Here is a 15,475-nt window from a genome sequence, read left to right as displayed (position 1 = left end):
ACTCAAGGATTAATTTTAATGATTGATATTATTACCACATATCAGGTCTGTATTATTTGCCCAGCTGTACCTCACTAATGACTAGTCTAATGCTATTATAAGGGTAAATCCGAGGGATCAAATGGTCTCATCCATTTATCATACTAAGCTCTTACTTTGACATCTGGAAGATACCCATCAAAACCTGTTCCAGGATGTGTATATGTGGTTTTGAATTTGCACCAGTGGGGCCCCGTTCTTTGGAAAATCATGTCCTTTTTTTAAGAGGGGGAGGATGTTGAGATCTCGACCTGGTATGCCTTGTTCTGAATTCATCATGTGTGATATTCTCCCCTTCATTGTCTAATCGGTCTGTGAGATCCCTTTTTTAGAAAAAAAAAAATCCAAACAGACACTTGTGGCCACACACAATGGGCAGCATTGTTTCTCAGTGAAAGGAAAGCATGTGCTTTGCTAATGTCGCACTTGCAGCAGCCAGCCTCCAGGACAACTTCTACATTCAGCTTTTGATTAAGGAGCACAGTTATGCATGGATGACTTCCTCCAAGGTGCCCGGAGGTTGTGGGAAAAGGCCAGTAAGTAAGTGTGGCGTCAGTTGGGGGCCGGTTGAACCCCCCGTGAAAGGCCTTTGCAGACCATAGTGATGCTGAACCCAGCTGAGTTGGGGATTTACTGTAGGTCACATGACCAAGACTGCTTGGACCTGATGGGATGGATGTAACTGTAACAATCTCTTGCTCTCCCTCTCTCTCTCTCACACACACACACACTCACACACACATATGCACTTGCATGTAGGTTCAGTGTGCATGCTCGGCTATTCAATCAGTGACTCAAAACCAAAACATTTTGCGTTTTGGTGCTTGGGGTGCCAAAAAACCTCCTTAGAAAGATAAGGATGAGGAAGACATCAGTGATAACATGTGATGAGTGAGGCACAGAGGCAACACAATATCAGATATTAGATATTATCTTTTCTTAATTCTTTTAAAGACTCTAGATCACCAAAGGTCCCATCAATTTGGACATTAGAACCCCACCAAATGAGAAAGTTAAGTCACATTTAATTTACATCGCGCAAAGTCACAACAGTTGTCTCATGACACTTAAAATTTAGGGCAGTTCTGGACCTCGCTCTTTAAAATGATTTACAGAAACAAAACAATCCACCCTGAGCAAGCACTGCCCTTTACCGGGTAGATCCAAGCTCAATGCAGGCAGCCTTCTGTCTCGACCAGTTGGGTTAGAAATGCAGAAGAGGGCAGAGACAGAGAGCAAGAGCGTGATAGAGACAGCGGTTCTATGGGAAACAGATGTTGTTGTGAACAATTCCATGTCCATAATATCAGTCAAGTAATCAACACCGGCAACCATTCATATACAAACACGACTGTCAAACCACGGATTTATGGGTCACACCAAAGAGACCTGGATGAATACATTAACACTACTGACAAGAGAGAAACATTTTGTCTATGAAAATCATATATTTGAATCTTAAAAAAAGATGAGCTTATATAATGGTGGCAAAAAGTCAAACGATCAAACGGCCCATTGCGACATTTGCAACATCTCACATGAGCGTTGTTGGAGACGATCACACAGTGCAGGACATCTGCAATCATGGAAGTACACAGTCACAGATGTGATTAGTTTGGCGCCGTTGTGGAGGCTGCAGGGGTAAGGACCGCTGCTCATTTTAAGGAGATTAATATTAGAGCTCAGGCAGGGAGGAGCACCTGTCATTTGTCTATTCAGACAACGAGCAGAACATGAGATCTTACACTAACCACATTTGAAACACCCTGCCAGGAGGGTGAATGATGTTAGATCATTTGATTCATTCTGTCAGCTGAGAAGTACAGCAAAACTGAGAGATTAGATTCTAGTTATATATATAGCTGAGATTTGAATCCAGTCCGATAGTTTATATTCGGGTGAAACTTACATGCTCACGATTTTTCCTGATATCTGTAACAGAATCCGCTCTATCCTCATGCTATGCAGCGTTTGGGTCCCAACCAACCCTTCTAAGGTTCCCATGGGAAATCAAACGGCTTATAAGAGTGTTAATGCTACAGTTTCCCACAGATACTACAAGAGCTTAGCATGGCTGATTCTCACAGAGGTAGGCAAAGCCCCATGTTTCTGACCCCAGTCAATGTATTCCCAGTTTTCACAAGTTTGAGGATTTATTTTGAGTGAGTACATGATATATATTTACAATTTTGAAGTTTGTCGGAGAAAAAAAAAAAAAAAATTCGGAGTCCTATTCTTTTAACAAGCACTTGACAGTAGAACGAGGCCTCTGCTAATCCATTTAATATGAGAGGATCAGCCCATTTGGACCTACCACGAGGGATAAAACTGCAGCTCGGTAGGATGGAAGTTGCTGTTGTTCTCCAGATGGAGCCGGGCCAAGGCTGATGCCAAAAATTAATCCTGCTAACAAACAGAAAGAATTCCCTCCGTTGACCGGGCTGGACTGTCTGGGAGGGAAAACTGTCAATGGACTCCATGATGGCAGGTGGTGTGCCGAGTAGCGACCTCCGCGCAGCCTAAAACATAATGCCTGTTCCTGTTGTAATGACACACTGGCTTCTGGGTATTAGAAGCTGTTTATCTTGAATACTTCTTTAGAACATGAAAAAAAGATTGTTTAAGTCCTAATTTGGCGACAGCAAAAAAAGAAAACATTCCAACTTCTATATATATATGCATGTACACTATTATTCTTTGTGCGTTTGACAAATTACCAGTATGTCTTTGACAATTAGCCCTCATTTACTATACTGTCTCTCAGTGTTTTCACAAGGCAGTAAAGTGATTTAACTACACTACGCTCACATCTGCTTTTCATTGTCGTCTCTCCCTAATTTGTCTGGTCTCTCATGTAGCCGTATATCACACTGCTCCCCACCGAGTTCGCTCTTGGTAAACAAAAATCCATGAATGAACTTTACTTCCCTACATTGCAAAAACATGAAAATGGCATGAGTCATAAAAATAACAAGTTGAAAGTTGAAATCTCGTAGACTGTGAAATTGAGGAGGTGTAATTAATCCCTTCTAGCCGCTAATAGAGCGCTAGCTGCGGAGCAAACATGCATTAATATCCTAAACAGCAACAGATGTTGTATGATATACTCAGCTGACCTTGAAATTCTGGCACCATCTGTCATTCTTCACTGAAGGTTACAGAATATCACAGGAGGATATGAGATAAAGCTCATGGGGGCATAAGCATAAGAGAAAACACTCCCCATCAAGCCTGATGGAGAACCTTTGCAGTAGTTTCCTTTTAACCCACTGGGAAAAACCATAAAACCCAGAGGCTGGGAAGTGAGAGGTCACTGACGTTTGGATGTGTTTAAATGGATCAAGTAACAGAACTTTGGGGCCGAAGGGAATTCCTGTGTCTTTTCTACCTGGGGTCACATGACCAGCTGTGGAAAACCGTGTGGAAAAACCCCTAAAGCAGGGGCCCGATTGTTTTTAGCTAAGAATAATACAGAGATAATCCACATTTGAGAAAATATTTGTTCGTATAATCGCCTGAACCCCATAATGGCTTCGGCCATTTTGGTGCCCACGGTGGCCTCATTATTGCTACAATATAAAGTTCCACGAGTGTTTGGAGAGGGCTCAGTCAACGGCAGGAACACTGGGATGTCTGTTTTACAGCAAAACACAAGAATGATGCTGTAAATGAAAAAAATAAAAAAAATTGATGGTACATATTATAATTTGCATGTATTCAATCGTCGGGAATCAGGACTTTGCTACGGTTTTTCAACTGTTGCAGGAAAAAACAAAACAAGCAGCTAAAACAATATACACATCTTTGTCATGTTGCGCTCAACCAAGTAAATAATAGCATTACACGTACTAGAAGTTGCACTTAAAAAAAAAAAAAAAAAAAAATTATACAAGTTTTCTTTGATCAGAATGACAACAGTGCGAAGTGGTTTCTTCTCTGCAAAACTTGAAAGACACCCTGATGAAATGCAAACCCACGGTCAAAAACACTGCAAATTAAAGAAATCAAAATAAAAATTTCCATCAGAACACAATATTCATAAAAAAATAAAACAATCACTTGAAAAATAAAGAAGATACTGATCAAACAGTTTTTGGATTAAACTTACGTAAAGTTGAATATAACAGTAACTCCAGCAACTGGAGATAACTCCGACTACTTTATTTTCTCGCGGGTGGTCAAATTGAAAAAAGCCGGTTCCTGGCATGACTGTGCTTCTGTGCTTAGAATCGATCAAAAGTTTACTTTTCAGGAGCTCAGAAAAGTGGTCCTTTCTTCACCTCCAGAATTCTCCAGTTGATCCAAGGGGCTGTTAAATAGTTTAGTTCAGATAACAAGTGGAAAACTTTCCACATCCAATAACCACTTAATTTTTTGACAGTTTATCACAAAAATTCAAAATCAACTGCTTTTTTTGGAAAATACACGGCTCCCAGTGGATGGGGAATGGAGGAAAATTCATAATCTGAAAAGTATCTAATTGCTACAGCTTTCGCACAAATGATGTGAGGAAGCAGAATAAACTACCATAAAGTCGAAATAATCACATCAATCAAAAACTCAAATTCGTAACCAAGTACAGTCCTTTGTGCTTAGTTACTGTACGTAACTTCAGATAATATTGTGCCTTGGTTTGTGATCATTCTACTAACCTTAAACCCCATTAGGTGGGTTTGGGGTTCTGGTGATTGTGTTTGTTGAGGAGATAAGATAACATTTTATCAGTGAGTGAGTCTATCTAACATTTTCATTGAGGTTTCTACCAGTAACTTCCCCTCTGCCTCCCAAATCTCCCTGCGGAAAAAGGGGGACTCGTAACAATGTGTGAAACACTCCCATCGCCCTCTCTGAGAGAAACCACGGCAGTTTCCCACCGGGGCCTCCTGATGCATCTCTACTCGGCCAGTTCGTCCCGTGAGAGCCTGATACATCAGACTGTTCTGTCATTTTCTCAGTATCAGATCCCACAGCCCCATTCTTCCACCATAATAAATGCTCAGATCATATCGCTGCATCTCTTCATGTTCTGCTTCATAAAGCCCTCCCTGTAACACTGGTGAGAAAAAAGAGACAACAAATGCCATTCACCCCCATCCTTTCATAATTTGGGCCACCCCTGTAAATGCATATCTGTTTGGTGCCACAGTAGCGAGGCTGCAAAGACTAGACCAGACCAAAGTCCTCCCAAATGAACGTGTCGATCATTTGATGTTCCCAGAACAACACAGTCGGGCACAAAGAGAGAGTGTTGGGAGGCATTAGGCTGACAGAGTGGAAGTAGGGCAGGGGCAGGGGGTGACGAGCAGGTCTAAACTGTTATGCAAATAGCCTGTGTTTTTCATTGGTTTTCCACAGTAACACTGATGACTGGGGTGCAACTCTTCAAAATAAAGACATTAGCTACAACCACAGGGTTTCCTGATTTCTTTAGAAAATCTGCCGCTAATACGAAAATTAAATAAAAAAAAGAAAACAAAAAAACAGCAAGATGGGAGGAAAAGAGCCCAGGTTGAAAAAAATCTAAAGAGTACTGTGCCAGATACGCAAACTCATATTTGGGTTTGAAGTTCTTAACAACCTATTTCATATTATGTAACTTAAGCATTTGCAGAAGGACTCTGCCATATCTATCTACTGAAGATTTTCCCCAATGTTAAAAAAAGAAAAGATTCATGTTTGTTGCAGCTTGTCAAGTTCATAGATTTCCTAAGTTAAAGAGACCACATATTAAAAAGTTTCATATAACATTTGGATTTAAGCCTTTTAAAAGATAGCTACTGAAACTGTGTTTTTCCTTGTGACAATTTGTGTTTGCTAATTCATCAATTGAAATGTAACAAACTGATTTTACTTTCATGGTATGGCTTTGAGTAGACCTTTTAAACATGTTGGAACAAGAAAAGAAGAACAAATGTGGCCAATGACAGATGTTTTACAAATGTATAAAATTATGACATTATATGGAGTGATGTTATATGACACAGAGGGGATTGAGATTCAGATCTGGGAATTGACGTAATTCAAAGTGTTGAAAAAACTAGCTCATAGTTGTGCTATGAAAATCATGCCCATGAAGGAACTCGCATAATTTCCCCCACCTGTCATCTTTAAAATTTTTAACATCTGGCACTGATTGTAGGTTTTACATACAGTAAATCGCTTCATTTCACAGAACTATTATTACTCAAAGAACAAAACAAAAGATAAACTTTACTTTAAGAGGTATCGCTTATCATTTGGCAATGAATCACAGTTTAAATGATTGATTTCGTGACGGTTTACTGTTTTCTTGTCAAATTTTTAAGAGTAATGAATCAGGAATAAAAATAACACCAATGATAGTCATGATAATCACAGCGAAAAGGTTCGGGGTTCAAACCTCTCCTTGTGGACTGTTCAGGTGCAGCGCAGGTTCTCTCCGGTTGCTCTGGAGTCCTCCTGAAGGCCAAAAAGGTGATTTGGAGTCTTTCAATTGGCCACGGGTGCAAACATGAGCGTGTGGGTGTCTCTGTGAGCCTGTGAACACAAAAAGCAGTAAATAATGCTGATTAACTAACAGGCAATAAATACAACGATAAGCTCCAAGACAATGTAAACAAAAAATGGCTTAAATGTTTATTAATGGCGCAAAGCAGTTACTGATGTTTCAATAATGCTTATTCACGACTTTCATTTTAGCATTTTGGGCTCTCAACTCCACAATAATGGACATAAACTATATTTACAAGTGATCGTTAATGTTTTATTAACAATATCATTGGCTGGACCAGGGAGTATTTAACTCCCTAGATAATTCAATTTATCTAGTGACTTTATTTACCACTTAACTGATAACGGAGCATATTTATGATGGCTTGATTTACATAGAAGCTGCATACCTTAAATGACATGAATTCCAAGAGTATTTCACCTTGGGCTAAACAGTAATTCCATCGGGTTTGGTTTATCAGTGCTCGGAAAGTAAACACAGAAGACTGATTGTGTTGACTGATCTAGAGCTTAGGCTTTGGATTTTTCCCCACATTTATAACTATTGTTTACATCCAAGTGAATGCACCTAATTACTCAGTCTGCATATCATCCAGGATTCTAACGCGGTGACTTGGGTTTGTGGGTATTTCAATCAGTAAACAAAAGCTTTACAAAAGCATAACTCTGTGTATGAAATGCAAGCTCGTGTCTTACAAAATGGTACATTTTACAAACTTTGTTGACTTGTTGGATGATTGCTGAAAGTTTACAGGAATTCCTTACCTGCCGAACATCTTTCATGGTCTTTGTAGATGCCGAAAAACAGCTTGAATTTCTCCATCCAGCCACCGCGGAGATCCTGAACATGCTGGTATGATCAGGGGAAAATCAAGCGGTGTTCATTTGTGGCTTTGCGAGCACTCGGATGAGGAAGCGGTTTTGGCTGAGGAGAGGAGATAGAATTAGGGTAAGGGTACGGGGAAGAAGATGTGGTTATGAGGTTGATTTCTCTGCTGTTTATTGTGAACGAAGGAAGATAGCTAAAGTGATAAAGCAGGGGAGGATGAAACAACTGTTGCCGTTTTAATGAATTACATTTCATGAGAAGCATCTGATGTGAGAAAAAATAGTCTGGAAGCCTCGAAAAGAGAGGTGGTTGACAGAAGGACCACAAAGCCCTTTCCAGCATTTCCTGTGCCTGCACTGAACTGGTTTTCTATGCTGACAATCAAAAACTGAACAAAAGAACTTGTCGGGGGGAAGAAAACTGAGACGTAACTTATGTCCCACATGCCCCATGGATACAAAGAGTAAACACCTGCAGTAAAGAAAGATGTTTTTGCTGAAAGCTTTTCATATCCCAATCACCTGTGGGTAATAGTTGCACATTGACATGAAATATTGAGCTATTATCGAATTCAATTTACGTAAACGTTAAAGGGCGACACTGAGATTCACTTGCAATATTCGACAAATGTTGCTCATTCATTTGAAATTTAAAATTGGTCTCAATCTGTTGCTGCGAGCCACCGAGGCGCCGCCAGCTGCACATCGGCCTAAATGGGACTCGTGTCTTTGGGCCGTCGCAACAGCAGAAGCGGCAGCAGCCGGCACTTGGTTGTAAGGGCCCGAATTTGAATAACAAGTGTTCAGGAATGGCCAACTGCTTCGAGTCTTGCCAAGGTCGGCAGGGAACAATAGGACCTACTTCTGTGGTGAACACCCAGCTCACACCCGTCTGAATTCAAGTGACTTCCGCTTGAAAGAAAACAAGATGAAAAAGAGAGTGCATGTGATTTTTATAACTGAAGCAGAGACATTCTTTTTTTTTTTTTTTTTCCTCGTACTGAGTGTTTTTGCATAGTAAAATTCTTTTGCGGATTAAAAAGCACATTTGCTTCTTGATTTAACAAGTTACTCTTGTTCTTTCCAACACACACAGACAAACACATGTATGATCATGTGAGAGCAGCAGCTTTGCATCACTTCCCCTGCAATGAAAAACTAGAATATTTCTGTATTGTGAAAAAAATTTCTATATCCTTTTCTAAAAATGTATTATTCAATTTTTTCAGGTTAAAACTTCATGTTGTGTCCATTGTATACCGATGGGTGCAAGATGCATTCGCCTTTAAAAACTTGCATGCCTGGTGGAAAAAAAAAATCATATATTAATTTAAATTTTACATTTCTCTCTTTTTCTCTGACCCTATACTTGCACACTTTTGTGCCCCTCCTCTTATTTTTTCTCACTCTTCATTTTTAAAGGGCTGGTGGTTCCAAACTCCTGACCTCCAGCAGCCACAGAGAGCAGACGTACACGCAGCGCCACTGATTGCCATGCTGCGTTCAAGGACCTCCCACGGGGCGTGGTCCACGCAGAAGCTTATATATCTCCCCTCATGACGCCTCCCTCAATTGCTACCGAGCAATGGAGCAAATCTAACCGTGCATCCGCGCTGTTTTGTTCATTGAAACAAAATACCTTATGGACATTGCGTTGGGAATTCACTGCACCTCTTTGTAGTTTTTTTTTTTGTTTGTATATAAAATCATGTTGAAAAATAATGGAAAGAAGACTGCGATCACGGTGTCTGGCGCAGCGTGCGTGTGTCTGCTGATGCTGCTGGTTGCCGTGCAGCATCACCGCTCTCACACGGATGAGGCGGCGAGCGGAGAGCGCACCGCTCTCAGAGATGTTGCACAAGGTGATGCGGATGGAGATGCGCCGCCCGGCGACGGTCAGACAAAAAAGGTGTTCTCGGCGTATTTCACCAGACTGGCCCGCGACAGGAGGGAGCTGGACAGACCGGAGCACGCCTCCGATCCTGCAGCCGACCCCCCTCCGGTTGAGGACATCGGCGCCGATGACATCTTCATCGCAGTGAAGACCACCAAAAAGTTCCACCAGTCCAGGTTGAGTCTACTCTTGGACACCTGGATCTCAAGAAACATGCAACAGGTAAAAAACAAACAAAAAAAAAATTGCAAAATAATTTCTTGGCTCCAATTATGTTTATGTTGAGTTTGCATGCAAACTTTGGTGTAGAAGCACAAGCAGATGATTGAATCGACCTGCAGGGGTTTTGTAAATGCTCAGCCAGACGCTTCCCCCGCTGCTGCATCTTGGTTCTGCATTGTTCTCCTTGTCGCCAGATGACACACTCAAAACGGCCTGTTGAATTTCCTGGGCACTGTCAGTTTTTTTTCTCCACTGAGTGATGTCCCTGAGAACGAAGGGTGCGGGTTCAAGACTCCCTCTCGTAGCCCCCTCGCTCTCCCTATTTTCTATTATCCCCCCTCTCCTGGGCGTCCCTGTGAATGCCCGGTTGTAATGGATGCTTCACAGTGCCGACTCCAACGCTGTCCCCCTTCCAGGATGAACAAAGCGTCTTTCTGAAGGGGGAAAGAAAAGCTTTCCCAGCCCCTTGTGTCCCCTCTCTCCATGGGAACGTGAGAGCTGAGTCTGGGTCAGGCTGCAGAGGGATGGGAAAATGGGGGCATCATTGGAGGGGAAGCTTTTGGACAAAAGGGTCCAATCTAGGCAAGTTTGTGTGTTGGGACGCATCAAGCTGTGTGTGAAAATGTGGCAGAGCTCTTTTTAGAGGATGCACAAAGACACTGGCTACTATCATTTGGCCGGTCAAAGGGATTTCATCCTGTTGCCAGAGGTGTCACGGATGCTTTTCCAAAAAAAAAAAAATGGATGGATCTCAGGTTTTGTGGTACAGGCTTTACAAGGAGTTTTACCTCAACAATCATGAAGCACGGGAAGATGATGCTTTAAGTGCAAAAAAGAAAAAGAAAATCGCAATAATAGTCCTCATAATTCCGAGTTCCGCCATTGCGTCCGAACATGTGCTTCTTTTTGTTGGTGCTAATTGTAATTACTGCTTTCGATGATGTTAGTTAACGCTGACAGAGTTTAAAGCTGGAGGAAAAGCAGCTGGTGGGAGGCTATGTGGACAAAAAGGACAGACTGAGATCACAATGCAAGAGGGAGTTCCTAGAGGAAGGGTGCCAGGTGGTTGAGGGAGGCTGAACAAAGGATAGCTTTAATGCCAGCCATATGATGCTCCGAGTTCCCACACTGCATATGGCCATCCTCAGCGTTCAGGTTTGATTCTCACGCTCGGTTAATGAACATCTGCGTCGTTCAGATCAGTTTTATAGCTGAGAGTGATATTGTTGCAAAAGCCAGTTTAGAGAAATTCATGAGATCAAGGAGGGAAAATAACTAACCGGGATTGGTCAGTTGAAAAATTAGCGCCAGTGGCTTTCTAAATCTTTGGGCCCATTCAAAACATTTATCACAAGAGGCAAATAACCCAGAAACTTAGTTCGACACACGGTTGCAGTGCACCTCCTGCAGTTTCCTTCATATCCTTATTAATCATCGCACTGTAACGGTTTTCAACAGTTTTGAAAGCCAACAATGAAATGATTCACACTTTCTGATGAGCAGCCAATAACAAACAGCCCCATCAAAGCAGCCAGATTTAAGTACACTAAGTGAAGTCATCTCGCCAGAACATGAACAACTGGGACGGACATCTTCATGGTTATGGGCCATGCATTCCTCTCTTAAGAGTAATGAGCCAAGCCTCTAACAATGAGTGCTTTTAGGATACAGGAAAAACACTTGGCGCTCGAGCTGAGTCAATCAAGTGGCCTTTCTGTCAAGTAGTAAAAGCACAAGTGGCCAGAAAGTGAGAGGAAGAGGACGGTCTGTATTGCTTGTTTTAAAAATGACTCTCAATAGACTTTAATGGGACTTTGTCTACAGTTATTTTAGCCCCCCAAGAGAGCTGCTTTACAAATGTGTGGTGGAAAAGGTGGCGTAATACTATACATTTCTGTGACAGTGAGGAGAAGGAATCAGGATGGGGGGGGGTCTGATAGAAGGAGGGGTGCGTGATGCCCTTCCTTCCCGTCGAGTGGAGACAGCCAGCCAGGCACCACGCTCCGCTCAGACGGGGCCGTGCCAGGCCTTCCTGTGGACTAGAGTGCAGCCTCCCCTTCCCCTTCGGCCCCGCGCCTCTTATCTCTCCCTCACAGACAACCATCTGTTTTTGGCACAAATTAGTATTCAGTGAAAGTAACAGTGCTTTTAAGTTTCAGTTGAGACACAGAAAAAAAAAGGAAAAAGAAAAAAAAAAAAAAACCCCAGCGAGGGTTCTCTCAAGTTAACTCCTGCAGCTGTATGCAAATGCTGGCAAATATATTTAGAATTTACCCAGTAGAGACTTTACCCAGCATGCAAACCCAAAGCATTGTTCTATTCAAGGGGCCCTGGCTGTGTGGCCGGAGAAGGAAGGGAGCGAGGGAGGGGAGAGGGGAGGTCGGACGGGGAGGATGTGGGGTGAATGGACACACGGTTTGTGATTTACTAATCAGCAGTGAGATTCTAGCCCTCTCCTCCTCCATCCTCCCTCTCTTTCTGCCGGTGCCCCGGCAGCTCTGTCAGCTGCCTCGGTGATTAGGCCGTCTATTCATCAGGCTTTAAAGCAAACAGCGTCAGCCTATGATCCCTTCACCAGTGAAACCACCACCCTTTCTTAAACAAATACAGGCTCACGGCTTCGGCCTCGGACGGCAATCCGCTCAAAGTTTGCTCCCCAAACAATTTGAGTGGCCACCCCTTGTCCGGAGAAACAAAAGCGCAGTAGACGGATGTGTCTTTTAATTCGTCAAGTCGGCAGACGGCTCAGATGCGGCGAGAGGGCCGGTTATAAGTAATGAGGGTTGTAACCGACAAACGGGCGGCGCAGTGAGAGTGACGCCACAGCGACCCGGCATGTACAGACATGCGGCGTAGACCAGGTAGCGTGCTGCTCGGCAGGTGCTGCCTCACCTGAGGTGAAGCGTAAACAGACCGCCGGCTGTTAAACTGCCCCGGGCGCTGGAGGCCTTTTCATCCGCATGACTCAACACCTTGCACCTGCTGAGCGCGAGCTTTCATAAATAGGAGTCTTATCTCTCCCTTTTGCTCAAAGGTGTCTTTTATTGTTCACTCCTTTTATGAGTAATTGCTACATTCAGCAAAGAGCCCGCAGACTCATGTTTTGGTTTTTTTCAACCTCTCGAGTCTGGTGGGCTTTTTTTTTTTTTTTTTTTTTTGTCGGATATGCACCGACTGCAACATTTATTGTTTCCCTCGACACGCTGAAGCTCGGCAGCAGGTCTGGCGGAGTGGAGGAGCTCAGCCGGGGGTGGAGGGAGTGAATGAATGGGGTTTGTGGGGGGCGGACAGTCTGCCTCCTCCTTTGTTCTGTGTCTGGGATGCTTCAGGCGGCTGCATAGTTGCCATGGAGAGAGTGCAATGCAGGACAAAAGGCCTTTATTAGAGCAAGGGGTTGTTTAACTCAATGTGTTTTGCACCGCATAAAAGAAATGTTGATTGATGCTAATCACACCGTGCTGCATTTGAGGAACGAAGACTTTGGACACTGCTGCATCAGGCCTAATCGGCCAAGGTAGTTTTGTTAGTTAGGTTCAAAGGCACTTACCTGTAATTTCTCTTTTGCGTATCTATAGACATACATTTTCACGGATGGAGAGGATGAGGAGCTGAAAAAGAAAATTGGTGAGTTTTACAACGGGGATTTTACTATGTGACACACAGATGCCCTTTGTTTTCTTGCAAGACGTATACGACACACCATCTCAAAAGGTCACAAAGCGCTCTGAGCATTTTTGCCACTAATAAAGCCCATACTAAAATTTATAAAGCCTCCATTGAGACATGTTTTCTTATATCATGTCTTTTTTTCCGACATTACAGGGAGTCATGCCATCAACACCAACTGCTCTGCAGCCCACAGCCGGCAAGCCCTGTCTTGTAAGATGGCGGTGGAATATGACAAGTTCATAGAGTCTGGGAAGAAGTAAGCAGTTGATATGTGTTTCAATGACGATTCTTGCATTAGTGTCTCCGGTTCTAATGATGTGTCTGTTTGTCAGGTGGTTCTGTCACGTTGATGATGACAACTACGTGAATGTTCGGTCTCTGGTGAAGTACCTTTCCCAGTACCCTCACACCCAGGACATGTACATCGGTAAACCCAGCCTGGATCGACCGATTGAGGCCACCGAGAGGCTGGGGGACAACAAGATGGTTTGTCGATTACTATATATATTTTTTTGCCATTCTATTTTTTTGTCTTATATCATAATGCATGAACAAAACTTTTGGTCCCTTTTTGTAGAAACCAGTCAACTTCTGGTTTGCCACTGGAGGTGCAGGCTTCTGTGTGAGTCGGGGTTTGGCCCTGAAGATGAGCCCTTGGGCCAGGTAAGACACAAATTCACTTAAAGTTATCCCATATCTTAGAGATTAAGGATTAACCCTGAAAACAGCATGAAGGTTATCTAATCATATCAAGCAACTATAAACGACATTTGTATCAGTAAACTTTTTGACAGTTTAAACAGATCACATCATCTTTGCTTCCATTTAGAAAAAACTATGACAAAATCTCAAACTTAAACTCCGAGACCAATTTTCTCACTAAAAAAGACATACAAAAAGTAATCTTTAGAATAATAAGCCCTGTTAATGGAGAAAAATGTAGGATCAAAACTGTTTTTTTTTTTTTTTTATAAATCTTCTAGACACAGGACTTTATTATAGCGTTGTGATAAATGAGTCCACGCTCAAATCGTTGGTTGCACAACATGAAACCATGTCACTTTATCTCCTGCAAGTCCTTTCAAAGAGCATTGTTCCAGTCTGTCCAGTACATTTGCTTGCAGTGGAGTATAGTATAATGCTAAATAACCTACCATTTCTCTGTCTATCCAGTGGCGGCCACTTCATGGACACAGCTGAGAAGATCCGCCTGCCCGATGACTGCACCATCGGCTACATCATCGAGTCGGTCCTTGGGGTCCCTCTGACCCGCAGTAACCTGTTTCACTCTCACCTGGAGAACCTGCAACAAGTGTCCAGATCTGAGATACACAAACAGGTGAAAAGCTCATTTTATTCTACAGAACACTTCAGATAAAATGTCTTTTTGTTTATGTATTGGTTGTTAATGTGTTTGCTGTCATTTTCTCCTCAGATAACCCTCAGTTACGGGATGTTTGAGAACAAAAGCAATATCATCAATCTGAAAGGGGCTTTTCCTGTAGAGGAGGATCCATCAAGGTGAGAAACGACTCTGTATTTGATGAAATGCTGACATGTCACAATGACTCATCTTCCCATCATATCGCCACCCTTGAACATCACACTCTCATAACATGCACTGTGAAGATAAGAACCGGATCACAAAGTCAATGATTCATTTGCATTAGAATAAGTTTACTGTTAAAGAAAACATGCCTTGTGTGGACTGCATTGTTACAACCATATGAAGATGTCTTTTCAATTTGAATTAAATTTCCATTCCTTTTTTCTTTTCACAGGTTCAAGTCTGTGCATTGTCTCCTGTACCCAGACACCCCGTGGTGCCCCCCCCAGGTTGCCTTTTAGGGCAACCGCTCCTTTCTCATCCTCGTCCCCGTCTTGCCTCGGTATCTGAAAGGCATGCGGGGACCAGTGTTTAGTATTAGACCGTGCGGCTGCTGTTTTCTTGCTGCAGCGGTGCAGGGTCTTTTAATAGTTTAACTGGGCTGCTGTGCGGTCCGCCACAGGACTTTCCTTCCTTGTCCGGAGCCAGGACCTTACCCTGTACTTCTGGGATAGAGGCATCTAGACAGGAAGCATGAAGCTTTGCTGGCAATCAGTTGACCTTTTTGATGTGTGCGTTGCTTGTAAATGTATCTGCAATTCTCATAGAATGTATTGTCATATATTCAAGCCCTTTGCCAGCTTTACATTAACAATGATTTTACCTTTAAGCTTTGATTTAAAATGGGAAAGCCATACAAGTCTACATTTACAGACTATTTTGGCTATCAATGCATTTACAATTGGAATTTCCAGGGATTTTTTTTTTTTTGTCTGTGCTCTTGGAAC

General features: G+C 42.6%; 2 protein-coding genes across 2 annotated transcripts in view; one reads left to right on the top strand and one right to left on the bottom strand.

The window, feature by feature from the left end:
• LOC147217359 (uncharacterized) overlaps positions 1 to 9,447 on the bottom strand; it is a 22,421-nt gene extending 12,974 nt beyond the window's left edge. The window contains exons 1-2 of the mRNA XM_086176509.1: positions 7,294 to 9,447; positions 6,419 to 6,555 (exon numbers count right to left, since the gene is read on the bottom strand). Coding sequence (XP_086032635.1) covers positions 6,419 to 6,555; positions 7,294 to 7,351 — 195 coding nt within the window. The 5' untranslated portion in view covers positions 7,352 to 9,447. The remainder of the gene's footprint in view (positions 1 to 6,418; positions 6,556 to 7,293) is intronic.
• On the top strand, positions 8,945 to 15,475 carry lfng (LFNG O-fucosylpeptide 3-beta-N-acetylglucosaminyltransferase). The gene is made up of 8 exons (XM_086176508.1): positions 8,945 to 9,472; positions 13,048 to 13,096; positions 13,295 to 13,397; positions 13,474 to 13,627; positions 13,719 to 13,804; positions 14,315 to 14,480; positions 14,577 to 14,662; positions 14,923 to 15,475. Exons 1-8 carry the CDS (start codon positions 9,065 to 9,067, stop codon positions 14,987 to 14,989), a joined length of 1,119 nt encoding a protein of 372 aa, XP_086032634.1. The 5' UTR covers positions 8,945 to 9,064; the 3' UTR covers positions 14,990 to 15,475.

The sequence above is a fragment of the Fistularia commersonii genome, chromosome 28 (assembly GCF_037954325.1).
Source record: "Fistularia commersonii isolate RoL2024-O1a breed Wild chromosome 28, RoL_Fcom_v1.0, whole genome shotgun sequence".
Taxonomy (NCBI): domain Eukaryota; kingdom Metazoa; phylum Chordata; class Actinopteri; order Syngnathiformes; family Fistulariidae; genus Fistularia; species Fistularia commersonii.
The sequence above is the reverse complement of the archived record's forward strand: the minus strand, read 5'-3'. Positions and strand labels throughout refer to the sequence as shown.